At 41.0% G+C, this 25,935-nt stretch overlaps 11 protein-coding genes across 11 annotated transcripts; 4 read left to right on the top strand and 7 right to left on the bottom strand.

Annotated features, from left to right (window-relative positions):
• Positions 1-4,188: 4,188 nt before the first annotated feature.
• Positions 4,189-4,688, bottom strand: LOC131676433 (histone H2A). The gene has a single exon (XM_058955501.1). The coding sequence runs from the start codon at positions 4,642-4,644 to the stop codon at positions 4,270-4,272; it is 375 nt and encodes a 124-aa protein (XP_058811484.1). The 5' UTR covers positions 4,645-4,688; the 3' UTR covers positions 4,189-4,269.
• Positions 4,689-4,889: 201 nt separating this feature from the next.
• LOC131676432 (histone H2B) lies at positions 4,890-5,444 on the top strand. The gene has a single exon (XM_058955500.1). The coding sequence runs from the start codon at positions 4,910-4,912 to the stop codon at positions 5,282-5,284; it is 375 nt and encodes a 124-aa protein (XP_058811483.1). The 5' UTR covers positions 4,890-4,909; the 3' UTR covers positions 5,285-5,444.
• Positions 5,445-6,464: 1,020 nt separating this feature from the next.
• Positions 6,465-11,345, bottom strand: LOC131676107 (uncharacterized). Its single transcript, XM_058955231.1, has 3 exons — positions 10,896-11,345; positions 8,981-9,379; positions 6,465-6,943 (listed from the first exon to the last, which is right to left on the bottom strand). Exons 1-3 carry the CDS (start codon positions 11,303-11,305, stop codon positions 6,502-6,504), a joined length of 1,251 nt encoding a protein of 416 aa, XP_058811214.1. The 5' UTR covers positions 11,306-11,345; the 3' UTR covers positions 6,465-6,501.
• LOC131682868 (histone H4) lies at positions 7,124-8,072 on the top strand. The gene has a single exon (XM_058964642.1). The coding sequence runs from the start codon at positions 7,156-7,158 to the stop codon at positions 7,465-7,467; it is 312 nt and encodes a 103-aa protein (XP_058820625.1). The 5' UTR covers positions 7,124-7,155; the 3' UTR covers positions 7,468-8,072.
• Positions 8,958-9,368, bottom strand: LOC131682860 (histone H2B-like). Its single transcript, XM_058964632.1, has one exon. It carries the CDS (start codon positions 9,349-9,351, stop codon positions 8,977-8,979), a length of 375 nt encoding a protein of 124 aa, XP_058820615.1. The 5' UTR covers positions 9,352-9,368; the 3' UTR covers positions 8,958-8,976.
• A 176-nt stretch (positions 11,346-11,521) lies between the features above and the next one.
• Positions 11,522-11,862, top strand: LOC131682871 (histone H4). The gene has a single exon (XM_058964657.1). The coding sequence runs from the start codon at positions 11,551-11,553 to the stop codon at positions 11,860-11,862; it is 312 nt and encodes a 103-aa protein (XP_058820640.1). The 5' UTR covers positions 11,522-11,550.
• A 1,563-nt stretch (positions 11,863-13,425) lies between these two features.
• On the bottom strand, positions 13,426-14,180 carry LOC131682857 (histone H1B-like). Its single transcript, XM_058964628.1, has one exon. It carries the CDS (start codon positions 14,143-14,145, stop codon positions 13,477-13,479), a length of 669 nt encoding a protein of 222 aa, XP_058820611.1. The 5' UTR covers positions 14,146-14,180; the 3' UTR covers positions 13,426-13,476.
• A 3,125-nt stretch (positions 14,181-17,305) lies between these two features.
• Positions 17,306-17,763, bottom strand: LOC131682824 (histone H2A). The gene has a single exon (XM_058964592.1). It carries the CDS (start codon positions 17,717-17,719, stop codon positions 17,345-17,347), a length of 375 nt encoding a protein of 124 aa, XP_058820575.1. The 5' UTR covers positions 17,720-17,763; the 3' UTR covers positions 17,306-17,344.
• A 199-nt stretch (positions 17,764-17,962) lies between these two features.
• LOC131682829 (histone H2B) lies at positions 17,963-18,374 on the top strand. Its single transcript, XM_058964603.1, has one exon. It carries the CDS (start codon positions 17,987-17,989, stop codon positions 18,359-18,361), a length of 375 nt encoding a protein of 124 aa, XP_058820586.1. The 5' UTR covers positions 17,963-17,986; the 3' UTR covers positions 18,362-18,374.
• A 1,024-nt stretch (positions 18,375-19,398) lies between these two features.
• On the bottom strand, positions 19,399-25,773 carry LOC131676106 (uncharacterized). The gene is made up of 4 exons (XM_058955230.1): positions 25,323-25,773; positions 22,747-23,145; positions 19,999-20,383; positions 19,399-19,917 (listed from the first exon to the last, which is right to left on the bottom strand). The coding sequence occupies exons 1-4, from the start codon at positions 25,730-25,732 to the stop codon at positions 19,441-19,443; spliced, it is 1,671 nt and encodes a 556-aa protein (XP_058811213.1). The 5' UTR covers positions 25,733-25,773; the 3' UTR covers positions 19,399-19,440.
• LOC131682839 (histone H2B-like) lies at positions 22,732-23,134 on the bottom strand. The gene has a single exon (XM_058964615.1). The coding sequence runs from the start codon at positions 23,115-23,117 to the stop codon at positions 22,743-22,745; it is 375 nt and encodes a 124-aa protein (XP_058820598.1). The 5' UTR covers positions 23,118-23,134; the 3' UTR covers positions 22,732-22,742.
• Positions 25,774-25,935: the final 162 nt, after the last annotated feature.

The raw sequence follows: 25,935 nt of genomic DNA, 5'->3' as shown, positions 1-25,935 counted from the left end.
CAAAAAAAATTGCGATAAAAAACTTCACCCACACAATAAATGTACCATGTACAGAACGCTGATAACACCGGTTGTCCTCTATATGGGCACGAAACCTGGACCATGCTCGAGGAGGACCTGCAAGCACTCGGAGTCTTCGAGCGCCGTGTGCTTAGCACTATCTTTGGCGGCGTGTGTAGGAGAACGGTGTCTGGAGACGAACTTCAAGCTCGCCAGGCTCTACGGAAAACCAAGCATCCAGAAGGTGCCAAAGCCGGAAGATTACGATTGGCAGGGTACTTTTCGAGAATGTCGGACAACAACCCTGCTAAACTTGTAATCTGCTCAAATCCGGCAGGTACAAGACGACGATGAGCACAGCGGGCTAGGTGGGCTGATCAGGTGCAGCAAGATCTGGAAGGTGGCCAAGAGTGCACGTTCCAGCTATACGGGTTTAGTGTGAAACTGATGACCTTGGGGAAACCACTGAAAGTATTGCTACATGGTCTCGTTAATATGAAGGAAGTGGAATGGATGGAGAAATTGGTCGGATGCGAACTTAGACCCTTACAAAATCGCCTGGCACGATACATGCACTTTTCGTGATCAGCTCTACCTGATTCACCTCGAATGCCTCCATATCGCTGAAAACCCTAAAATTGATCAACGCGATAAACAGTACCATCGTTTAGTAGCCTTGAAATGAACCAAAGCGCCGGTACGTTACTCTATGCATGAAATGTCAACATTTCGGTTACGGATCCGTAACTGTTCCATGAATACCCAATGCATCAAACGTGTCCAAAATATCGACAGCTATCAACAAATTGAAGAAGCGGATCCCAAGTGCGCTAACTGTGAGGAAAACCATCGCGCCACCACCAAGGCTCGCACATAGCGCGTGGAATTTATAGATATCCGTTGGAAGGCATCTATCAGAAACCAACAACAGCGGAGATCAATGCTGCCCCCGACGGTTAACGAACAGAATTTTCCGGCAATTTGTCCCTACCTGTTCTACCACCGCTCCGACCCCATATATAGCTGGCAGCCGCTGCAGCGTCGGTTCCATCCAGTTCTTGAACCATAGCGAGTCAGTGAACAGCTATTCCTTCCTCTGCCCGAGAATGCCGGCTCCCTCTACACTTCGGAGCTGCTCGCTCCGTTTTAAACAGTTTGTTAAACGCCTGCGTAGGTTTCAAGGCCCAGTTCAATCAGATATACACTCAGGACCTTTTGGTGATTGGAAATAGCTGCTGGTCAACTGGAACGCTTGCTGACTCAAGAGTAAAACCCTCAAACTGGGTGTCCTTCTCGAAGAAAAGCTGATCAGCGTAGTTTTCATTATGGAAACCCACCTTAAACCGGAGATAAGCAACGACATATCGTTTCCAAGGAAACATCAATTAGCGTTTGCTGTCGAATTATCGGCTGCAGTTCGTCGAAGGCATCGGAGGAGAGGTAATCAGCTCTGCAGGTAGCATCACACTCATAACAGCATACTGACCTACGCAAGCCAATGCCAGTGATGAAACATTGGCTTCACTTCGAAGAGGCATAATCATCAAGCTAACTCGACTATAGGGACAATTTATCATTAAAGGCGACCTCAACGCCAAACACCAAGTCTCGAATAATACTCACATATTGAACGATGACGCAAATGAAGGCCATTACACGATCCTGACCCCGGAAAATCCAAACCCTCTAGCTCTTTTCGGGGTTCATACAATTGGTTGAACACCAGGAGCTCAGTTCAGACCACTATCTAGTGGTTAGCAAAGTGCTGCACTTCATTGAAGAGGTGATCTCTTTGGAACGGGACCAGCATGTCCCACCTTCCCGTATAGTGAGTAAATTAGTAACCATTGACAGCCTCACTAGCAACTTCACCCGCCTCCGTATCACCACTCACAAACGGTACCAACGTACTGTCTGCCTTCCCTAAAAACCGATTTGAACTGTATGGCCAAAAGACTCCAATTCAGAATGATGGACCTTAGAAACGACTTCTCAAACAAGATCCGCTTTCTCTCAGATTATGATAAACCATTCTGGAAGTTGAGAAAAATCTTTAAAACCAAGCCAAGGTCCATTTCGCTGCTGCTTCTCTTAGAGCTCACATTATCTTGGACAAAATATCACTAGTTAACATGCAAACATCGGATTCCTAATGACCTTTCGGAGGAAACGGAAATAACAGCTGACGAACTGTCACCCCCCCCCCCCCCCCCCCACATCAAAACCTCCAAAGGCCCAGGGTTTCGATAACATTTTCAACTTGAAAACGGTGGACCTAGAGGAAGCCTAGGTTACTATCAGAATGAAAAAGGACCAACCAAGAAATTATAACTTATAAAATATACGTATACATAACATGTTAAACCTACAACTCCAGGAAGGAGGAATGAAGAAGAATCACCAACTGACACATGACAGAACCTTACAGAGAAAGCAGAAAGTGAAATAGAGATAAGGAAATTTAAAAAGGAAGCTGCATGATCTACAAAAGCAGAATTCATGAAAAACGGTGAAGAGAATCTAGATGACCAAAAGCCCAAGATCAAGTAAAAAAAGAAATACGCAAAGGAATACTGATAAATAGGTGGTAAATATCAGCGTCAAGGTAAATTATGAAAATGCATAACAACCACTAATAACAACAATGATACCAAATGGATTTAACCACATGCGCTAATTTGTCCTAGTTTAAACTTGGTTTGAGTGGGAGGCGGGGTCGTTGGTTACGCATTTTTGGATAGGATAGAAATGCTAATCAGACCCGGTCTATGTCAAAAATGTACTATAACGAACATTGTGATGATGTAATAAATTCCATTTTCGCTTCAGATAGTAGGATACTGCAAAATGCCTGCCCTTTGGCTCAATGAGGGGAATTGGCGTGTTGTGCCGGATTAGTCGTAGCACATTCCAGTTGGGAGCCAGCGAATGCCTGACGCACAAAGATGCCTGAGCAATTACTGTCAATGATCAACCGAAGACTATATAACAGAGTTAAAAGCACTACATAACATCCAAGTTTGCCAAAATACTTTTTACTATCCATTGATTTCACTCATTAATATTTCTCTATCATTTTAGTATTTTGGTTATCCTTGGGGAAGCGAAAACATTGAATAGAAGTCAAAAATATTCTAGTGCACACCAGGTACAACTTCGGGGACTTTTGAACGCACTAAAACAAACAGAAAAAACACAAGGAAAAGTACAACAGATGCGAGAAACTAATTTACTAAATCGGCGGACCTAGAAAAAGCTTAATATCAGATAGAAATAGAACTAACAAAGAAAACACGTTAAGATAGTCAGATAGAAATAGAACTAACAAAGAAAACTCATTTAATGTGCAACTATCCGGAAGCAGGGACGAATGAGAATCATCAAGTAGCCCATAACAGGCTTAGCTCGTCGATAGAACCGTGGATTAAGGTAATATCAAATATCTTAATTCCCTCATATCTTACAGAGAAAGCAAGCAGTGAAATCCACATAACGAAGGTGTATGACAAACAATTGCAGGGAGACAGCGACGAGAAGCTAGATAACCAAAAATACAAGATCAAAGAAAAGAGCGAAATACCATTGATATTTTGAAATATTGATAAATTGGTGGTAAATACCAGCGTCAAGTTAAATTATGGAAATGGAAAGGTAAGAATGCATAACAACCAATACTAACAACAATGACACCGAACGAATGTTTTCACATACGCTAATTCGTCCTAGCTAAAGACGCTGAATCCCTCTGGATAAAGACTGGCCATCTCTATCTTATTCTTATTATTTATCTGTAAGTGTCATTGCAATCGAGCACGAGACCGAAGAAAATCGCTTCGAATCCTTCTAAAACGAGGGCCATTGACCGGTCTTGTGCTCGATTGGAATGACACTGACAGATAAATGATAAAAAAAACGATAAACGTGTCGAGTCTTTATCCATAGGGATTTAGCGTCGTTAGTCCTAATTTAAACATGTTTTGGGGGGAACGCATTTATGGGTAGGGCAGAAATACTTGTCAAACCCACTCTGCGCCAAAAATACCCTAGAAAGAAAATATAAGGATATATAAGTTCAATGTTTGCAACGAACATGTAATCTTCAGATTCTCAACCTGCTTGGGCAGTTCCACCGAATACAAATTTGTATTTGATTCCACTATCATTGGAACCAAATATCCCATCGGAAATAATTTCAATTTTTTCTTTATCGCAAATATGTGGTCGTCCTGAAAAGGACGGTTTTGTACAAAGGTGAGTTCAGCGTTAGATTTAGGCCTTCTTTTCGGTCTTCTTGGGCAGTAGCACGGCTTGGATGTTTGGCAGAACACCGCCCTGAGCAATGGTCACTCCGGAGAGCAGTTTGTTCAACTCCTCATCGTTGCGAATGGCCAGCTGCAGATGACGTGGGATAATTCTGGTCTTCTTGTTGTCACGGGCAGCATTTCCTGCCAATTCCAACACTTCCGCAGCCAGGTATTCCATCACAGCCGCCAGATAGACGGGTGCTCCAGCTCCAACACGTTCGGCGTAGTTTCCTTTTCTCAGCAGACGGTGGATTCGGCCCACAGGGAACTGAAGACCAGCACGATTCGAGCGGGACTTTGCCTTTCCCTTAACTTTGCCTCCTTTACCGCGTCCAGACATTTTGTTTGTTAAATTTTTGTTTCACGTAGCAACTGCGTTCTGTAATAGAGTGATACTGATGCCACTTGCCCGGAAAAACACTCGTTTTATACCCGCTGCAATGTTCATCAACTACCGAAGGGTGGAGCTACGAAGGAAATGTAACGAGAAAACATAAAAAAGGACGGATTTTCATTCCACTACGAACGAGTATAAAAGAGACGGCATACGGTGCGTCGTTATCATTTTGTTTGTAGCATCGTAAAGGCATCACACGTCAGTTGAAATGGCACCGAAAACCAGTGGAAAGGCCGCCAAAAAATCCGGCAAGGCGCAGAAGAGTATTGTCAAGGGAGACAAGAAGAAGCGTAAGCAACGCCGGAAGGAAAGCTACGCCATCTACATCTACAAGGTGTTGAAACAAGTCCACCCGGACACCGGCGTCTCGTCAAAAGCCATGAGCATCATGAACAGCTTTGTTAACGACATTTTCGAACGCATTGCCAACGAGGCTTCTCGTCTGGCACACTACAACAAACGCTCGACAATCACTTCCCGCGAAGTACAAACCGCCGTTCGTTTGCTGCTGCCGGGAGAATTGGCTAAACACGCCGTTTCGGAAGGCACCAAAGCCGTCACCAAATACACCAGTTCCAAGTAAATTCTTCTGGCCATTGCATTTAAAACCGGCCCTTTTTAGGGCCACCAAACATTAACGAAGAATCAAATTGAATTTTCTATGACAAAAATACAACAGAAAATCTGAGTTCTTTGTTTACGATTATTAGGTATTTTTATGTACAGTGGAAACATGTTTTTATCAGCAGCCAATTTTGTCAGCCAGCCAGGGTTATGAGGCTATGTTTACGGAATAATGTTGACTATTTTACCAGCTTCGGTTTATTAAGAAATAAATAAATATGTGTTGTCGTTGCCTCCATTTTGTCAACCAAAAATACATGAAAGGGGCTGATAAAAACGGGTCTTCGGTAGATATTAGATCTATTCCCAAGCAACCAGAAGTGCAGTTAAAACTTAAAAAGCACACTTTAAAGTTCACAGAAAGTTCTTAGCGAACTTTCAAGCTGCTTAAGCTTTAATGGAACTTGAAAGCTGCTTAAGCCGCTATTAGAACATAAAACGTATTACAAAATTACTTAAAACGAGAAGCTTATGCAGCTTCCTTATACGAACTTTTGGTTGCTTGGGTTTTCACTCTATTATAGAGGACCACACATTATTTCCCCGGTTCTGTGAATCAATGTAATACGGGACGTGAAAATTTTGAAATATTCGTATTTGTTCGCAACAAAACTGCGAACCCTAAGCCCCTAGTCTATCCTAGTCCCCTGGTCTATCCATTTTGGTCAGTGAGGTGACTCTTTGTGTTTTCGTTTTTACCTGGTGCTACACCGGTGTGGTGCAAAAAACGAGACAGACTGATTACACCAAAGTTTGAATGAGTGTAGCACCGACTACACCGGTGTAGTGTACAGTCAAAAACGAAAACGACGTTAGGAACACACTTTCGTAAGGCTGAATTTTTTAATATTAAAACGACGCCTAACCCAACACACATCCTAAATTATATCTATAGCAATGTTAGCCATTTTGAAATCTCTTTGTAATCAAACTCAATAACGGATCTGCTGGTGAATAACTATCTTACCTTTGGATAGACTGTTTATTTTCACACAACTCAAACGTTCGAAATGGACGTCTATTTTCTGTTTCAAAATAGCATAGTGCGGCATTTTCAATGCCCCAAACTGAAGTATCATGGAAAATTCAAATCCTAACTCTTAAAAAATGAACTTGGTGGCCCTGAAAAGGGCCTTTGGGATTACTGATAATGAGATTCAATGAAAGCTGATAGTCTTAAGCACGTTCGCCACGGATACGACGAGCCAGCTGAATGTCTTTTGGCATGATGGTGACTCGCTTGGCGTGGATAGCGCACAGGTTAGTGTCTTCGAACAAGCCAACCAGATAGGCTTCACTGGCTTCCTGCAACGCCATAACAGCTGAACTCTGGAAACGCAGGTCGGTCTTGAAATCTTGAGCGATTTCACGAACCAGGCGCTGGAATGGGAGCTTGCGGATCAACAGCTCAGTCGACTTCTGATAACGACGGATCTCACGAAGAGCGACTGTTCCCGGACGATAACGATGAGGCTTCTTTACTCCACCAGTAGCCGGAGCACTTTTACGAGCAGCCTTCGTCGCCAGCTGTTTGCGAGGAGCCTTTCCTCCAGTTGATTTACGAGCAGTCTGCTTAGTACGAGCCATTGCTTTTTGTTGTTTGAGGTCTTCTAGGTTACTGAACGCGATGAAGGTAAACCACAGAATGAAATACTTAGGCAGCCGTCACCCCTCTTTATACTTGATTGGTTCGCACGGAACAGCCATTCAGCGAAGAGGAATGGAAAAACGTACCCTCACGTCGACTATATAAAGGACGGAGGTTTCGGCAAAAGGCATAAGTTTCACTTCAACTGTCTTGACTGAAAGTAGCATCAATAAGCAGAGAAAATGACTGGTCGCGGTAAAGGAGGAAAGGGACTCGGAAAAGGAGGCGCCAAGCGTCATCGTAAGGTTCTTCGTGATAACATCCAGGGAATCACAAAGCCCGCCATTCGTCGTCTGGCTCGTCGTGGTGGTGTAAAACGTATCTCCGGTCTGATCTACGAGGAGACACGAGGAGTGCTGAAGGTGTTCCTGGAAAACGTTATCCGAGATGCCGTTACCTACACTGAACATGCCAAGCGCAAGACCGTCACCGCAATGGATGTCGTCTACGCACTGAAGCGACAGGGACGCACTTTGTACGGATTTGGAGGTTAAATCGCTAGAACTCACTTGGACCAATATAAAAAGGCCCTTTTCAGGGCCAACATAATAGTTTCAAAGAATTAGTTCGCATTTTCTATTTCATAAGCTGTTTCCCCCTAGGAAACAAATAGGGGTGAATTCCAAATTTGTGCATTTAACTAGTTTTGATAGTCGGATTTTTGTGTTTCGAATCCTCATCCTCATCAGTAGCCAAACAGATTGGGCTGTTAATTAGACATTAGTTACAATGCTCCCCAGTGTAGCCTAGCTGAACAAAACCTCAAAATTTTATTTGGGTATTTTCCTAATTTAACATTTTTCTATATTCGTGAACAGATTGAATAGTGTTTTCTCAACATATTTAGTTGTAAGGACGAAAGTTTAAAATTAGAAAATTCCAAAGATGCACTAGATGACGAATCCTGAAAAAAAATTAACTGGGCGTGAGTAATGTCCGGGACATAACCAGGGTGTTGACGTAGGACTATTCCTTCCTATTAAAATTCTTGTATCTTTTTCTAATGGCCAAATCCAGCAGGTTCAGTGAAATTTTCCTGGGGATTTGAATAGTATCTCGTTCGGTAATCAATTCAATAAAACAATTTTATAACCAAGTTCTCCACATAAAATATATATAAACATTTTTCAATAAGCGTATATACATTATGCTATACTTCTCCTTAATAGAGAACAATTCGGGTAAAAGTTATTTCTTCCATAAAGGAGAAAATTGTTTTTTAAACAATCTTTGCGCGTGAGAGTAACGAGCACAAAACCTGTAACTAAATTATTTATGGAATATGTGTTTCGACGTCGTCTCATCAGAATCTGACAGTAACTTAGTCACCGGACTAAGTTAGCGTCGGATTGACGCTAGCTAAAAAAACGAAGACCCAATTTGTGTTCCTGAGAAAACTCCTAGTGAGCGGTGTTGTCCCTTTAAGCCTCTTTTTAAACCTTCGGCACTCGCGCCGTTGTATTTAGTGCAACACCTTCAGAAACTCTAGCGAAATCTTCTTTCAGCACTAGCGGCTGCTCATTCGGGGAGCCAGTCGCGCGAGTGCCGAAGGGTTAAGCTGATGAGAACTAATGAAATCGAATCATTTGGTTTGGCTTAGCAGGCCAATGCAAGATATTTCTCCATAGTGGAGATCAATTTATGTACAGACTTTTTCATATCACCTCTGAAATTGCCGTCTATATACATTACGCAAGTGAATCTGCCAGACTGTGTTAGAATCAATTTGGACAATCTTAGCCTAAGCCGCATTTCCGTTACTGGGGCAGCATCGGGGAGGACAGTAGGATGCCACCAGTCTAATATTACCAGTTGGCGAAAAATCAGTATTACGAGGTGCCGTCTATTTCTCGAAATAGTTAATGCATTGGCTATCGAGGAAAATACACTACTCATTTTACCATTTTTGAAGGGAAGGCAGGGGAAAATCTTCTTTGATTCTTTAATAAAAAGTTGGTGGCCCTGAAAAGGGCCGATTGTTCCGATGCAGCGATTAGATGAATTTACTTGGAGCTAGTATACTTAGTGACAGCCTTGGTGCCTTCCGAGACAGCGTGTTTGGCCAACTCTCCCGGCAGCAGAAGACGAACAGCAGTTTGAATCTCGCGGGAAGTGATCGTAGAGCGCTTGTTGTAATGAGCAAGGCGAGAAGCTTCGGATGCAATGCGTTCGAAGATGTCGTTAACAAAGCTGTTCATGATGCTCATGGCCTTCGAGGAAACTCCGGTGTCTGGGTGAACTTGCTTCAACACCTTGTAGATGTAGATAGCATAGCTCTCCTTGCGCCGTTGCTTACGCTTTTTCTTGTCTCCCTTCACAATGGCCTTCGTTGCCTTGCCGGCTTTTTTGACTGCTTTTCCACTTGCTTTCGGTGCCATTTCGACAATGGTGTTATGCTTGCTGGTGCTTGAAAGAAACTAATGTTGAATCCATGTATGCTAGTCCTTTTATACTCGCATCGTAAGCTTCGGATGCTCGTCCCCTTTTTTATGTTTGTCAAATATTACGCCGTCAGCCCTACCCTTCTGACAAACAACGCACATTGAAACGGGTATATAACGAGGGTCCATCCAGGTATCTGGCATCATTATAAGTCTACTTCAGTTGAAAGTTGCTACTCTATTCGAAAACATCATGTCTGGACGCGGTAAAGGAGGCAAAGTTAAGGGAAAGGCAAAGTCCCGCTCGAATCGCGCCGGTCTTCAGTTCCCTGTGGGCCGCATCCACCGTCTGTTGAGGAAAGGAAATTATGCCGAACGTGTTGGAGCTGGAGCACCCGTCTATCTGGCGGCTGTGATGGAATACCTCGCTGCTGAAGTGTTGGAATTGGCAGGAAATGCTGCTCGTGACAACAAGAAGACCAGAATCATCCCGCGTCATCTGCAGCTGGCCATTCGCAACGATGAGGAGTTGAACAAACTGCTCTCTGGAGTGACCATTGCTCAGGGCGGTGTTCTGCCAAACATCCAAGCCGTGCTACTCCCCAAGAAGACCGAAAAGAAGGCCTAAATCGAACGCTGAACTAACCCTTGTACAAAACCGTCCTTTTCAGGACGACCACATATTTGCGATAAAGAAAAAAAATGAAAATGTTTCCAATGGAATATGTTGCTAAAATTGGTTAAAACAATTTATAAAAAAAATTAAAATTTATAAAAAATAAAATTATGCCAAACTCACTCACGAAATTTTAGAATGACTCTCAACCCTATGTTTGAATGAGAAAAGTATTCTATTCTTGGGTAAATAAACTTGACAACGAATGGTCGTTTAAACAATAACGTCATGACACCAGCAAAACCCAAACTAGATGTATACTTATGTCCGCCATTTTGAAATCTCTGTGCACTATGCTATATATCTGTCTGAGAAGAAAGATTTGGGTAAAACCAATTATTCTCCACTACAGAGTAAATCGATTAAAACCATTTTTTGCGCGTGAGCACTTGAGCAGTACAAATAAATTAGTTGTGGAATCTGCATTTCGACTGCGTGTTACAAGAATGCGGCGCTAACTTAGAACGGGCCTATATCAGCGGCTTTGCTCAGAAACAATGTACCTCCGATTTTTAAGCTAGCGTCAATCCGATGCTAGCTTAGTTCGGCTTCATGTTCGTGTCGGAATTTGATGAAACGAAGTCGAAATGCAAATTCCATATCTAATTATTTTGTGATCATCTCTCAATCCATTCAAACTCAATAACGCAGCTTCCGGTATTAAAGCTACCTTTGGATGAATTGATTAATCCCACATCACCCTAACGTTCGAGACATCCGTTTCCAAATAGCATTGAGCGGCATTTCCAATGCCAAATCAAACTAAATCATGGAAAATTCAAATTCTAACTCTTAATCAATCAATTGGGTGGCCCTGAAAAGGGCCTTTTGATTCTTGATGAGATTTAATGAAAGCTGATAGTCTTAAGCACGTTCGCCACGGATACGACGAGCCAGCTGAATGTCTTTTGGCATGATGGTGACTCGCTTGGCGTGGATAGCGCACAAATTGGTGTCTTCGAACAGACCAACCAGATAGGCTTCACTGGCTTCCTGCAAGGCCATGACAGCTGAACTCTGGAAACGCAGGTCGGTCTTGAAATCTTGAGCGATTTCACGAACCAGGCGCTGGAATGGGAGCTTGCGGATCAACAGCTCAGTCGACTTCTGGTAACGACGGATTTCACGAAGAGCGACTGTTCCCGGACGATAACGATGAGGCTTCTTCACTCCACCAGTAGCCGGAGCACTTTTGCGAGCAGCCTTTGTCGCCAGCTGCTTGCGAGGAGCCTTTCCTCCAGTTGATTTACGAGCAGTCTGCTTGGTACGAGCCATTGCTTTTTGTTGGTTAGGGTCTTTTAGGCAACTGAACACGATGAAGATAAAACATAGAATGAAACACTCAGGCAGCCATTACCCCTCTTTATACGGGTTTTGTCCGCACGGAACAGCCAATCAGCGAAGAGGAATGGAAAAACGTACCCTCTCGTCGACTATATAAAGGACACAGGTAGCGGCAAAAGGTCTAAGTTTCACTTGAACGGTCTTAACTGAAAGTAGCGCATCAAGAAGCAGAGAAAATGACTGGACGCGGCAAAGGAGGAAAGGGACTCGGAAAAGGAGGCGCCAAGCGTCATCGCAAGGTTCTTCGTGATAACATTCAGGGAATCACCAAGCCCGCCATTCGCCGTCTGGCTCGTCGTGGTGGTGTAAAACGTATCTCCGGTCTGATCTACGAGGAGACACGAGGAGTGCTGAAGGTGTTCCTGGAAAATGTCATCCGAGATGCCGTCACCTACACTGAACACGCCAAGCGAAAGACAGTCACCGCAATGGATGTCGTCTACGCTTTGAAGCGACAGGGACGCACTCTGTACGGATTTGGAGGTTAAACAGCTGGAACTCAATTAGATCAATATAAAAAGGCCCTTTTCAGGGCCACCAAAATCCTTCCAAAGAATTAGTTCACATTTTCTATTTTTTCCCAGGAAACAAGAATTGGGTTTAACTCAAATTTCTGTATTTAACTAGTTTTGATAAAGTTGGATTCTTGTGTTTCGAATACTCCTCATTTAGCCAAACAGATCGACGACCCGTTTGCTGGATCCTACGGGCTGGTTAAAGTTTTTTAAAACAGTAATTAGCCCTTTCATGCCCAACTTTTTTCTAGTGCATGTAGGGTTTCAAAACTATTTTTCTTTGAAAAAGGTGGGGTCAAGAATAACGAAAAGCCTATTTTCATAATGATAGGTACTTCCATGGCAGTGCTAGAAACTGGTCTTTTTTCCTTCTAATGCTCAATACAATTCTCGTAGAATAGTTAGAATAATCCAATTACGTGGAAAACGTAGCCAACGACAGTCTATAAGTTTTATCAGTTTTTAATAATATTGCACCATAACGAAGATATATGAAAAAATTATTTTCCGTCGTCAACGTAAACTGTCCCTGGCAGCACTGCTCCATCGGAATCCAATCAGACTAATTGCATTAACTTCAGTTCTAGAGTTGATTCTTGTAACTGTTAATACTCAAATTAATGGCAATAATTGCATTAATGAGTCTTACTTGTTTTTGTGAGCAAATTTCGCCTCAATCAAAAGTTATAGCTGTTTAAAAATGTTGTTGTCCACAAACAACATGGGCATAAATGGGTTAATTAACAGAAGGAAAAGTAAACAATGAGTCTCTTATTATTGGATGCCTTTTTGAGAAAAGCTCCGAGAATCATTCTGATCTGACATATCTGTTCTTTTTAGACTTTTCGAAAGCGATGGAAACAGCTTCCTCTAGTGTGGAATCTGTATCCTATTTTTGGCACTGTTGCAAAATATCTGTTGTGCTTCGAGTGTTACAATTCAAATTAAGGCGCCATTTAGCAACCAATCGAATATGGGCGTGGCTTACGTCTCAAACTACTGTCGCTTAGCAAGTGAGATACTCGCATCCGTTGGCTCTGTTTGCGAATACAAACAATTATCTGACTCAAATGAAGATATGGCATATATACAAACTAGGGTGTTTGTCCCGGCGACTGAAGACTATTTAGATTAAAAGTTTGGATTTTTAGTGTTTCGAATTCTCCTCGTCAGTAACTAACACCAACTTAATGCTAGGTAGATGAGTCCAAACCAGCTCTTAATTGGCACCAAAAACTCATACATCTGGCGTGAATGCCTAAATTAATGGCTGGTACCGAATGATGTCTATTTACCTATCGTTGACAACGGGAATGTAACTATGAAATATGAGTGAAACATTTGCGCTTAGCTTCAAAGTATGATATTGATTTGCATTATCCCTTTTTCAATGAAATATTAAAAACGAGCTTAACGGCAATGCTGTGAAAATGTAAATAAGGAAGAAAAATGTTTTTGTTCAAGCATTCGGTATTCGATGGAAAAATATCAATCAAATTCTTTTGAAAAGTATTTGGTAGCCCTGAAAAGGACTGTTTTGTGTTATTATGCTGAGTTAGCAAATGCAATATTCGGCATCAACTGAATTTACTTCTTGGCGGCGGCTTTCTTTGGAGCAGCTTTCTTGGCTGGTGCGGCCTTCTTTGGTTTCGGGGTCTTCGGCTTGTTGGCTGCGGCTTTCGATGGTTTGGTGGCTTTCTGTTTGGGAGCAGCTGCCTTCTTGGCGGCCTTTGCAGGGGCTGCCTTAGCTTTCTTCGCAACAGATTTTTTAGCGGCAGCAGCTTTCGGTTTCTTAGCCTTCTTCTCGCCAGCTGGTTTCTTGGCAGCCGCCTTTTTCTCTCCAGCAGCCTTCTTTGGCTTCTTGGCGGCAGCAGCCTTCTTTGGCTTTTTCTCGCCAGCCGGTTTCTTAGCGTCGGCCTTAACCTTGAACGATCCGGAAGCGCCAGTTCCCTTAGTCTGGGAAAGCTTTCCCTTCTCGACGCCCGATTTCAGAGCTTTCTTGATGAACGGAGCCAACTTGGCGACGTCACACTTGTAGTTGGCGGCGATGTATTTCTTGATGGCTTGCAGCGATGAACCGTTGCGTTCCTTCAGGGTCTTGATGGCAGCTAGAACCATATCATTCACTGGTGGATGGGTCGATGGCTTTTTCGGTTTAGCAGGGCCAGTTTTGGCAGCCTTGGCCTTCTTCGGAGCCTTGGCCGGAGACGCGGCAGCAGGAGCCGCAGCAGCAACTTCGGTAGCGGTTTCAGCCATTTTATCTCACTTTATTTCACTTGGAAAGTATACAAACTGTGGGGGAAAATATACGAATGAAGTGGTAACGTTTGGCTTGTTGGTGCTCGGTTTCGTCGACCGTGTTAGGGAACGCTGATACACGGCGGTTGAGAATTGCTGTTCGGCTGGTAGAGATATTTTTTCTGGACTATTCTTTTAAATTAGTATTATTCGAATCATTGATAGTTCACATGCTTAAAGAATTTAATTTATATTTGATGCAATATTTGGACATTCTTATTATTTACCCAAGTTCATTCATATCGAAATATATGTGAGGGAAATTCCAATTTATTATTCACTATTCACGACTTTATGAAACTGATTTGCGAAAAATAGTCAAATAGTGCTATTTAAACAGTTAATATACATTTGAAAAACTGTTTATTAGTAAGACAAATGTTTTTTCTTTCAAATAGCATCGTGTATATGCATAATTTTCAATTAACTAAACGAAATTATTCACTTCTAAAACATGCCGTTAATGTGGCAAAATATCTGCTTCGGCGTCCACGTTTCGTGTAAGCCCATACAAGATTAAACGGTTAGATATCATTTAAAACTATTTCATTGGAAATCTACAAATTATTTAGGTCGTTAAATGCACAGGGTATATACAAAATAAATCTTAAGTATCAATCGGAAGTATTTGGAATGTAATTCTGTGTGCGAAATCCGAAATATTTGGTAGACGCATCTTGGCCAACTTTAAACGAAGGGTCAATAAATATGAAATCAAGAAGTGGTAAAAGCAATACTTACACTTTCAAAATATGTTAAAAAGAAACATACCTTTCATGTTAAAAAAGTTTAAATTATCCAGACCCAAGGAAATTGATGTAGAACCCAGAGGCTCGGAGGTCGCCCCCAAAAATTGGAGTCTTCGGGTGCAAAGCGGAGCGGTGGCAACTCACCTAGAGTTACTAAAACTGATTTTTTTGCTATTTAAATTTTTACCATATTAAATTTGGAATGAAGCTCAGGCAGTCTTGCACTTTTTGTGAAAAATTCAATTTGACATCGACCAGTTCACACCGCTTATTACAAATTATAGGGTTTGAAGACACATTCCAGTGTTAGGGGACAATGTTTGCGCACCTCATGCAACTGTTAACACCTCGTCGTTTAAAAAATCCTATAATCTAAAAACTTAATTGAATTCTTTAAAAGTTCTAACACAACGTTATAGTTATGTGTTCACATTTCATATTCACTTTGAGGGGTAAGAATGTCGCGTTATGGGGCAACAGAGCAAAATATTGATTTAACTACCTACACTTGCATTTATCGAAAAATCCACTCTATTACAAATTTTGGAGCTCCCATTTATTCTAGGCATTTGATCATCGATATGTACAGAACAATACTGTATACCTAGATTTTCGAGTTATGATTTTTTTCAAGACCATTGCTAACGTTGCGTTAGGGGACAGTTGAAATTCAAACAAAGTGATACATACATATTTCTTCTAAACCAGTAAATAACTCAAAATAAATCTTTAAAATGCCAAACCAATTGTAGGTATTTCTAGTTTCACCGTCATGTGTATTTGACAAGTGATATTTTGAAATCGAATTAATATGGATTGGGAATGGGACGCCATTCATACCACATAAGCAGTGGATTCGGCATAGAAGAAATAGTGGACCACTATCGACACTTTCTAACGGTTCGAACAAAATGGTTCCAAGTAATTTAGATATGCATTTATTGAAAAATGCATGATACAAAATTTACTTTTAATTAGGGTGGCACAAAAAAATATCGTAACGGAACAAATAAGATTTTTTAAAGTAATTTTGGCGCGCTGACTTTTTTGACATTATAAAATCTTGAAATTAAAGTTCACTGTTGATTAGGGTGGCTCACAAAGATATTCATTTTCGGTTTAGGGTTTAAATAAGATGTTTCTAGATGATTTGGGTGTACAACAGTGAATCGTGACAGTTTAAAATATTAAACCCTATTTATTACTTTTTTACAATTCAATTAGCTAGAGATTACTAAATACGGTGATTTTTTACAACAACTTTATGTAAAAAGATTCAGCATCTCTGGAACATCGGGATATGAAAGAAAGAACTTTACCCTTTCATTTGCAGCCAACGTCAAAATAATCGTTCGGGGGGTCCAGAGCAACTTTTTTGAAGATTTGTTTGTGAAAACATCGGTATTATAATGAAACTAGTTTACATTTCTACCCCTCAATGGTGCTTTAGACATTCAACCAACACTAAAAGTGAGTATCTGATAGACAATAAAATTATCTAAAACTTTATTAACAACTGAAAATTGATCTGGAATTAGGCGGAAAAGTTGTTCATGATTTTGATTAAGTTATATTCAAATTAGTTTCTCAGGAAACCTAGTGGTTTGTACACGCACTTATTACATTTGCCAAATAGTTGGGTTTAGTTCAAAAGTGCATTCAGAGGAATTTTAGGACTTGAAGACTCATTTTTAGCCGAATATTATTATTCCAGATTCCACCTAATGTAGGGCACCTTTTATATCTCTGGAATGAGCAGATTTAGACAAGTATTGATCAAACTTGCATAATATTGACGCTATTTTCCATGATGCTGAGTGATTCATCACATAGGAAAAGCTTTTTCAATCACATATGTCTCCTTTTTCATTTCTTCGCATGTTCTCGAGAATGACTATAATAACTATATAACTATCATTTAATGTACATCATACCAGTTTCTTCGTAGAAAATTCACTTGTAATGACCTTTCTATTTTGACAAACTCGATGAAATATTCAATACCATTGCAATATTTGATGGATTTTATTGTCGCGCTTGGTTTGTAATTATCGTTTTTCAAAATTAACGCAATATAAGCGACAGCGAGCAAAAATTTTTGAGTTTTTGGATGAACATTATTTTTGGGTTATGTTCGAAGACTTCTATGCATATGAGGGTATAGCAGCACGCATTTTTGCATATCATATCTTCTATTTAAATGGAATGCATAATTAGGGATGAAGACATCAAAATTAACTGTTATAATTCACACAAAATAGACTTGTCCCTCTTGACAATGGAACCTTTTTGGGCAGTGGCACTATTACTAGTACAATATAGGAAACAATTTCAATTTAATCTTTATCGCAAATATGTGGTCGTCCTGAAAAGGACGGTTTTGTACAAGGGTTGGTTCAGCATTCGGTTTAGGCCTTCTTTTCGGTCTTCTTGGGGAGTAGCACGGCTTGGATGTTTGGCAGAACACCGCCTTGAGCAATGGTCACTCCGGAGAGCAGTTTGTTCAACTCCTCATCGTTGCGAATGGCCAGCTGCAGATGACGTGGGATAATTCTGGTCTTCTTGTTGTCACGAGCAGCATTTCCTGCCAATTCCAACACTTCAGCAGCCAGGTATTCCATCACAGCCGCCAGATAGACGGGTGCTCCAGCTCCAACACGTTCTGCATAATTTCCTTTCCTCAGCAGACGGTGGATACGGCCCACAGGGAACTGAAGACCAGCACGATTCGAGCGGGACTTTGCCTTTCCCTTAACTTTGCCTCCTTTACCGCGTCCAGACATTTTCTTTGTTAGATTTTTGTTTCACGTAGCAACTGCTTACTGCAATAGAGTGATACTGATGCCTCTTGCCCGGAAAGACACTCGTTTTATACCCGCTGCAATGTTCATCAACTACCGAAGGGTGGAGCTACGAAGGAAATGTAACGAGAAAACATAAAAAAGGACGGATTTTCATTCCACTACTAACGAGTATAAAAGAGACACGGCATAGGGTGCGTCATTATCAATTCGTTTGTAGCATCGTAAAGGCATCATACGTCAGTTGAAATGGCACCGAAAACCAGCGGAAAGGCCGCCAAAAAATCCGGCAAAGCACAGAAGAGTATTGTCAAGGGAGACAAGAAAAAGCGTAAGCAACGCCGGAAGGAAAGCTACGCCATATACATCTACAAGGTGTTGAAACAAGTCCACCCAGACACCGGAGTCTCGTCCAAAGCCATGAGCATCATGAACAGCTTTGTTAACGACATTTTCGAACGCATTGCTAACGAGGCTTCTCGTCTGGCACACTACAACAAACGTTCGACGATCACTTCCCGCGAAGTACAAACCGCTGTTCGTTTGCTGCTGCCGGGAGAGTTGGCCAAGCACGCTGTCTCGGAAGGTACCAAAGCCGTCACCAAATACACAAGCTCCAAATAAATTCTTCTGATCATTGCACTGAAAAACGGCCCTTTTTAGGGCCATCAAAACATTAACGAAGAATCGAATTGAATTTTCTATGTCAAAAGTTCCCAGGTCTTTGTTTAAGATATTACGCATTTTTATTTAATAGGAAGAATTGTGTGTCTATTTTCACCCCAATGGAGGACCATGCATTATTCCTCAGTGTTTTGACCATATTATTTGAGTTAATACTGTGAGAAAAGATGGCAGACGCTGTTCTGACAATAGCTTCATATCGATGGGATGACGATAAGCTCAATTCCCTATATGTTGTGTTGTTGGGAGTGTTACAAAAAAGAAAATTCATCGGAGTAAAGTTAAAATTTTCTGTATTTTTCTTTCATTCTGGGCGAACTTGTACAGGTAGTGTTTTGTAAGGTTATGCAAATGGCAATACTTCCACGGGTAGGTAAAAGGAAATAATCAGCGCCAACGCGTAGTTTCCCTACCTGAGCATATGGAAATATAGAATCCGTTTTGTCGAAGTCGAAGTGTTTCCTTCGATGCCATATTTCTTATAAAAGCGCTTTGAAAAATAAAATCCATTTTGTTACATACCTTCTAATTCGAAAAATCGATGTCGACAAACATTGAGCCAGGAAAAATCGAAGTAAAAAAAAATGATTTTTCGAGATAAAAAATCGATTGTGAAAAAATCGTATTTTTTAATCGACATCGCCCATTTCTAGATTCAACGAAAATGACGCTTAGGAGCACACACTTTCATAATGCTGAATGATTTTCAAATTTTATAATGACTCCAAATCATAGAGAGCAGACTGCATTTTCGAATAAATAAATATTTAATGCCTGTAAAAATATTTGAACGAATACCCCTAACAAGCAACGAAATACTATAACAATGTCAGCCATTTTGAAAAAAATCTTTGTTCGAGATGGGCGTCAGTTTTCTGTTAGCATTCAGCGGTATTTTCTATGCCCCAAACTAAAGTATCATGAAAAATACAAATTCTAACTCTTGAGCAATGGATTTGGTGGCCCTGAAAAGGGCCTTTGGTATTATTGATAATGAGATTTAATGAAAGCTGATAGTCCTAAGCACGTTCGCCACGGATACGACGAGCCAGCTGAATGTCTTTTGGCATGATGGTGACACGCTTGGCGTGGATAGCGCACAAATTGGTGTCTTCGAACAGACCAACCAGATAGGCTTCACTGGCTTCCTGCAAGGCCATAACAGCTGAACTCTGGAAACGCAGGTCGGTCTTGAAATCTTGAGCGATTTCACGAACCAGGCGCTGGAATGGGAGCTTGCGGATCAACAGCTCAGTCGACTTCTGGTAACGACGGATTTCACGAAGAGCGACTGTTCCCGGACGATAACGATGAGGCTTCTTCACTCCACCAGTAGCCGGAGCACTTTTACGAGCAGCCTTCGTCGCCAGCTGCTTGCGAGGAGCCTTTCCTCCGGTTGATTTACGAGCAGTCTGCTTGGTACGAGCCATTTCGTTTTGTTGTTTGAGGTCTTCTAGGTAACTGAACGCGATGAAGATAAAACACAGAATGAAACACTCAGGCAGCCATTACCCCTCTTTATACTGGCTTGGTTCGCAAGGAACAACCAATCAGCGAAGAGGAACGGAAAAACGTACCCACTCGTCGACTATATAAAGGACGGAGGTTTCGGCAAAAGGCATAAGTTTCACTTGAACAGTTAACTGAAAGTAGCGCATCAAAAAGCAGAGAAAATGACTGGTCGCGGCAAAGGAGGAAAGGGACTCGGAAAAGGAGGCGCCAAGCGTCATCGCAAGGTTCTTCGTGATAACATCCAGGGAATCACAAAGCCCGCCATTCGCCGTCTGGCTCGTCGTGGTGGTGTAAAACGTATCTCCGGTCTGATCTACGAGGAGACACGAGGAGTGCTGAAAGTGTTCCTGGAAAATGTCATCCGAGATGCCGTCACCTACACTGAACACGCCAAACGCAAGACCGTCACCGCAATGGATGTCGTCTATGCACTGAAGCGACAGGGACGCACTTTGTACGGTTTTGGAGGTTAAATCATTAAAACACGCTTTGATCAATATAAAAGGCCCTTTTCAGGGCCACCAAAATTATTTCGAAGAATTAGTTCGCATTTTCTATTTCAAAAGCCGTTTTCTCTAGGTAACCGATATGGTAATACCCAAATTTGTGGCTTTAACTAGCTTTGATAAAGTTGGATTTTTGTGTTTCGAATCCTATATTTGATTCATCGGATTCAGTAGAATTTTCTTGGGGTAATTCGGAAACTAAATTTGAAGAATCACCAGTAACAGTAGCATGTTTTAGCAAGGATTTTTGACGTTATGCACGAAATTTGTACACAAAATAATTGTAGGTACTATTTTACTCCTTGAATAGAAATATTATCGTTACAGGTGAAATGTGGAAAATCTAACGAGCGACAATCATTCTTCCTCTTGTTCAGTGCTAATCCATGACGTCGGAAGTAGCGCGCATAATTGTACGAGTAATACGACCTACTTCCGTAGTAATCCCACTGTTTAGACCAGGAGAAAATACGATTGTCGCTAGTTGAATTTTCCACTTCAACCAGAATATATCTAAATGCACAAAGGGATTTCAAAATGGCAGACATGGACATCTAGTTTGGGATTTCCTGGTGTGACGGCATTAGTATTTAAACGACCATTCGTTTAAAGGTTTATTTACACAAGTATAGAATACTTATTTATTCGAACATGGAGATTAGGGGTTGAGTGTCATTCGAAAATTTGGAACGATTACATACAAGACCCATTTCAATTGGACTGATCGTTTGTTTCATTTTTTAGACGAGAAATTCTCAACGAAATGTATTTTTACCATGAAGCTCCGCTTTCTTGGACAGCGCCTCGAACAATTTATCATATAGGAAAAAATATTATTATTCATATCAGATCTGAAATTGACGTCTATAGGGGAGAGGGGGTAACAGTGAAACACATTTTTTCTACGATTTAAATTTGTTGATAATATATATTTGGGTAGCCAAAAGTGGTACATAGCATCACTCTGTTATTATATATATATATATATATATATATATATATATATATATATATATATATATATATATATATATATATATATATATATATATATATATATATATATATATATATATATATATATATATATATATATATATATATATATATATATATATATATATATATATATATATATATATATATATTTTCCAACTGGTTAAACTCACGGGAAATAACTTTTTGTGGGTAATAAACAGGCGGTTGTAAAATGTACCATTGTGCCCCATGGGTAGGAACTATGAAACACGACGTCGTCTATAGTGAAATATTCTATTTGTAAATTCTGTTCTCTTGTTTTGACGAATAATTATCCTAACGCTTCGAATTAAAGTTATATTGAGGCGAAAATCACTTGCTTACGAAAGAAATCACTATATCATCGTGTAACATAGGACTACCATATATGCATATTAGCTGCAATCTTGAAAGTAGCGACAATTTCTACAAAATTTGTCCAAATTTACCAATTTTGCACTATATGAGTAGTATTTACTGTGGAAAATCGGAACCCATTCACATTTTGAGCCAGACCACAAAAACAAGAAAATTCCACTGTTCCCCATAGGTCATCGTTTCACAGTTACCCAATGGGTCTATTCACGAAAATTGTGAAATTACACAGAACCATGACAAGTTACCAAAAAACTTTGTTCGCGGCAAATGTTGAGCATAAAATTTTCTATAAATAACAATGGACTAAATATTTATTCAATGGATGGTAACTCATAAAGATGGAATAATGTTTTTCATTGCAAATTTACTCTTGCTATAACAAAACACACAAATATTCATTAAATGAGATGCAGTTATCAGATCTCTCAACATACAGCAACACATGTAAAGAATTAGAAATTGTGAAATATGAAGGAATGAGAATGAGATTCTGACCATGCATTATTATTTTATTGCCAAAATATCATAATTGCTGCTGATCCACTGTTACCCTCTCTTCCCTATACATTACGCAGGGAATCAGGCAGTGTGTGGGAATCCATTTGCACAAGCTTAGCCTGAACCGGAAACCTTTTAACGCAAATCCTTCTGAAGCTGCATTGATGTCGGTATTCACTAAAGCCCACTATTAGGCTGAACTGGTATGAATTGTCGCAATGATGATTCTTTCGCTGAAAGATCGGAGCAGCAGCTGTGCTCTAATATTCTACCTTTTGGATTGCTCGTCGCAAATTTATTCATTTTATCATTTTGGATGTGAAGACAGAGGAAAATCTAGTTTGATTCTTTAGTAAAGAGTTGGTGGCCCTGAAAAGGGCCGATTGTTCCGATGCAGTGATTAGATGAATTTACTTGGAGCTAGTATACTTAGTGACAGCCTTGGTGCCTTCCGAGACAGCGTGTTTGGCCAACTCTCCCGGTAACAGAAGACGAACGGCAGTCTGTATCTCGCGGGAAGTGATTGTAGAGCGCTTGTTGTAATGAGCCAGACGAGAAGCTTCGGATGCAATGCGTTCGAAGATGTCGTTAACAAAGCTGTTCATGATGCTCATGGCCTTCGAGGAAACTCCGGTGTCGGGGTGAACTTGCTTCAACACCTTGTAGATGTAGATAGCATAGCTCTCCTTGCGCCGTTGCTTACGCTTTTTCTTGTCTCCCTTCACAATGGCCTTCGTTGCCTTGCCGGCTTTTTTGACTGCTTTTCCACTTGCTTTCGGTGCCATTTCGACAATGGTGTTATGTTTCCTGGTGCTTGAAAGAAACTAATGTTGAAGCCATGTATGCTAGTCCTTTTATACTCGCTTTGTAAACATCGGATGGTCGTCCCCTTTTTTATGTTTGTCAAATATTACTCCGTCAGCCCTACCCGAAAAGTAAATAATGCACATTGAGACGGGTATATAACGAGGGTTCTTCCAGGTATCTGGCATCAGTATAACTCTACTTCAGTTGAAAGTTGCTACTCTATTCGAAAACAACACATCATGTCTGGTCGCGGTAAAGGAGGCAAAGTTAAGGGAAAGGCAAAGTCCCGCTCGAATCGTGCTGGTCTTCAGTTCCCTGTTGGTCGAATCCATCGTCTGCTGAGGAAAGGAAACTATGCCGAACGTGTTGGAGCCGGAGCACCCGTCTATCTGGCGGCTGTGATGGAATACCTGGCAGCCGAAGTGTTGGAATTGGCAGGAAATGCTGCCCGTGACAACAAGAAGACCAGAATTATCCCACGTCATCTGCAGCTGGCCATTCGCAACGATGAGGAGTTGAACAAACTGCTCTCCGGAGTGACCATTGCTCAGGGCGGTGTTCTGCCAAACATCCAAGCCGTGCTGCTGCCCAAGAAGACCGAAAAGAAGGCCTAAATCTAACGCTGAACCAACGCTTGTACAAACCGTCCTTTTCAGGACGACCACATATTTGCGATAAAGAAAAAATTGAAATTATTTCCTATGGGGGAAATATTGTTCTAGTAATGATGGATTTGTCCAAAAATGCCGAAGATAAGGCTGAAAATCTCTCAAGGGTGAAATTACATGTGTCATTGAAAAATTGCAGCTATTTGACTAGTTTTTGTTTTAAAATTCAATCAAACGATCAATTTCATTTTAATCAGCTTGTGATGGAAATGTGTTGCTGTAAATATTGTCTTTAATGCTGTTTTATAGTGCGATACGACTGACAAGACGCTCAGGAGCACGATGTTGAGGACTATGTTTAAAAATCCTATTGTTCCAAATTGAATTGATATTTTTTTTGGAGTACTGTTCAATACACCGGATTGCTGAAAAGCGTAACCATCAAATGACAAAAATAAAATTCGCAATTTTAAGACAGAATTGCCTGATTCAAAGAGTACGGGATCTGCATAATACAAATTTCTGGTTTTCAAATTTTAGAAAGATACTCAAATCCAAATCCCAGAGAAACCGTTGAGCGAACAAATAAGTATTAAATTCTTTGTGATCAACTCAACCGTCAATCAACTCGAACTCAATAGCACATCTGCCATCTAATGTCCAACTTAGCTTTGAACAGACCGTTCATGTTCACACAACTGGAACTTTTGAGATGCGCGTCTTTTTTTGCTCTAACCAATGTCGATAAGATGCCAATAAGAATGGGGTAAGAATGAGATGAACTCCCTACCTAGACTTTTCTTTAACGTATTCACACAGCCAAATTAAACAAATGTTGAAAATCTTCTGTGTTCTTTAATTGTGTGAGATATTTCCGAATAATAGCTCATGCAGGTACTTTTTCACAAACAACTGTTCATGCTAGTACCAATACTTACACGGGTAGAGTAGCCAAATTGGCGTCAACTTCCCTACCTGAGCATGTGGCAATATAGAATCTGTTGTGGCTAAGTTATTCTTTTCATTGCTGCGTTCGATGCCATATTTCTAATAAAACAGACGCGGTAGAAATACGTTATTGCAAACAGCGTCAGTACAGTTGTTGTTTATATCTAGCCAACCAAGCGATTAGATGGACATGACGCTTAGGAGCACGCGCTTTCGTAATGCTGACTGGTTTCCATATTTTAGAATGATGCCCAACCCCAAATCGTAGAGAATGGGCTTGTTCGCATGAAATAACATTCAATTCTTGAACCAACAACCCCATTTAAACACTTACCAGCACATCTCAAACTAATTCTTTAATTACTGTCGGCCATTTTGAAATCTCTTTGTGATCAACCGTCACTCCATTCATAGCGCATCTGACAGCGAATTTACTTTTGAATGGACCATTATTTTCAGATTGTTCGAAAGGGAAACTGATTTTTGTTTTCAAATAGGATAGATTCAATACGAAACCAAACTAAAGCATAGAAAATTCAAATTCTAACTCTTAAACAATGAATTTGGTGGCCCTGAAAAGGGCCTTTGGTATTATTGATAATGAGATCCAATGAAAGCTGATAACCTTAAGCACGTTCACCACGGATACGACGAGCCAGCTGAATGTCTTTTGGCATGATAGTGACTCGCTTGGCGTGAATTGCACACAAATTAGTGTCTTCGAATAAGCCAACCAGATAAGCTTCACTGGCTTCCTGCAAGGCCATAACAGCTGAACTCTGGAAACGCAGGTCGGTCTTGAAATCTTGAGCGATTTCACGAACCAGGCGCTGGAATGGGAGCTTGCGGATCAACAGCTCAGTAGACTTCTGGTAACGACGGATCTCACGTAGAGCGACTGTTCCCGGACGATAACGGTGAGGCTTCTTCACTCCACCAGTAGCCGGAGCACTTTTACGAGCAGCCTTCGTCGCCAGCTGCTTGCGAGGAGCCTTTCCTCCGGTTGATTTACGAGCAGTCTGCTTGGTACGAGCCATTTCGTTTTGTTGTTTGAGGTCTTCTAGGTAACTGAACACGATGAAGGTAAAACACAGAATGAAATACTTAGGCAGCCGTCACCCCTCTTTATACTTGATTGTTCCGTACAGAACAGCCAATCAGCGAAAAGGAACGGAAAAACGTACCCTCTCGTCGACTATATAAAGGACAGAGGCTTCGGCACAATGCATTAGTATTGAAC

Source organism: Topomyia yanbarensis, chromosome 1 (genome assembly GCF_030247195.1).
Source record: "Topomyia yanbarensis strain Yona2022 chromosome 1, ASM3024719v1, whole genome shotgun sequence".
Lineage (NCBI taxonomy): Eukaryota > Metazoa > Arthropoda > Insecta > Diptera > Culicidae > Topomyia > Topomyia yanbarensis.
The sequence above is the reverse complement of the archived record's forward strand: the minus strand, read 5'-3'. Positions and strand labels throughout refer to the sequence as shown.

Excerpts from the sequence above, each read along its gene's own strand:
- LOC131682839 (XM_058964615.1), bottom strand. The coding sequence starts at position 23,117 with ATGGCACCGAAAGCAAGTGGAAAAGCAGTCAAAAAAGCCGGCAAGGCA.
- LOC131682824 (XM_058964592.1), bottom strand. The coding sequence starts at position 17,719 with ATGTCTGGACGCGGTAAAGGAGGCAAAGTTAAGGGAAAGGCAAAGTCC.
- LOC131676107 (XM_058955231.1), bottom strand. The coding sequence starts at position 11,305 with ATGGCTCGTACCAAGCAGACTGCTCGTAAATCAACTGGAGGAAAGGCT. Across the intron at positions 9,380-10,895 it reads ATCCGTGGCGAACGTGCTTA|CACCAGCAAGCATAACACCA; the intron begins AGACTATCAGCT and ends GTTTCTTTCAAG. Across the intron at positions 6,944-8,980 it reads ACTAAGTATACTAGCTCCAA|TAACCTAGAAGACCTCAAAC; the intron begins GTAAATTCATCT and ends CATCGCGTTCAG.
- LOC131682868 (XM_058964642.1), top strand. The coding sequence starts at position 7,156 with ATGACTGGTCGCGGTAAAGGAGGAAAGGGACTCGGAAAAGGAGGCGCC.
- LOC131682829 (XM_058964603.1), top strand. The coding sequence starts at position 17,987 with ATGGCACCGAAAACCAGCGGAAAGGCCGCCAAAAAATCCGGCAAAGCA.
- LOC131676106 (XM_058955230.1), bottom strand. The coding sequence starts at position 25,732 with ATGGCTCGTACCAAGCAGACTGCTCGTAAATCAACCGGAGGAAAGGCT. Across the intron at positions 20,384-22,746 it reads ACTAAGTATACTAGCTCCAA|TGCGTCCCTGTCGCTTCAGT; the intron begins GTAAATTCATCT and ends AACCGTACAAAG. Across the intron at positions 19,918-19,998 it reads TTTATATAGTCGACGAGTGG|TGTTTCATTCTGTGTTTTAT; the intron begins GTACGTTTTTCC and ends TGGCTGCCTGAG.
- LOC131676432 (XM_058955500.1), top strand. The coding sequence starts at position 4,910 with ATGGCACCGAAAACCAGTGGAAAGGCCGCCAAAAAATCCGGCAAGGCG.
- LOC131682860 (XM_058964632.1), bottom strand. The coding sequence starts at position 9,351 with ATGGCACCGAAAGCAAGTGGAAAAGCAGTCAAAAAAGCCGGCAAGGCA.
- LOC131682857 (XM_058964628.1), bottom strand. The coding sequence starts at position 14,145 with ATGGCTGAAACCGCTACCGAAGTTGCTGCTGCGGCTCCTGCTGCCGCG.
- LOC131676433 (XM_058955501.1), bottom strand. The coding sequence starts at position 4,644 with ATGTCTGGACGCGGTAAAGGAGGCAAAGTTAAGGGAAAGGCAAAGTCC.
- LOC131682871 (XM_058964657.1), top strand. The coding sequence starts at position 11,551 with ATGACTGGACGCGGCAAAGGAGGAAAGGGACTCGGAAAAGGAGGCGCC.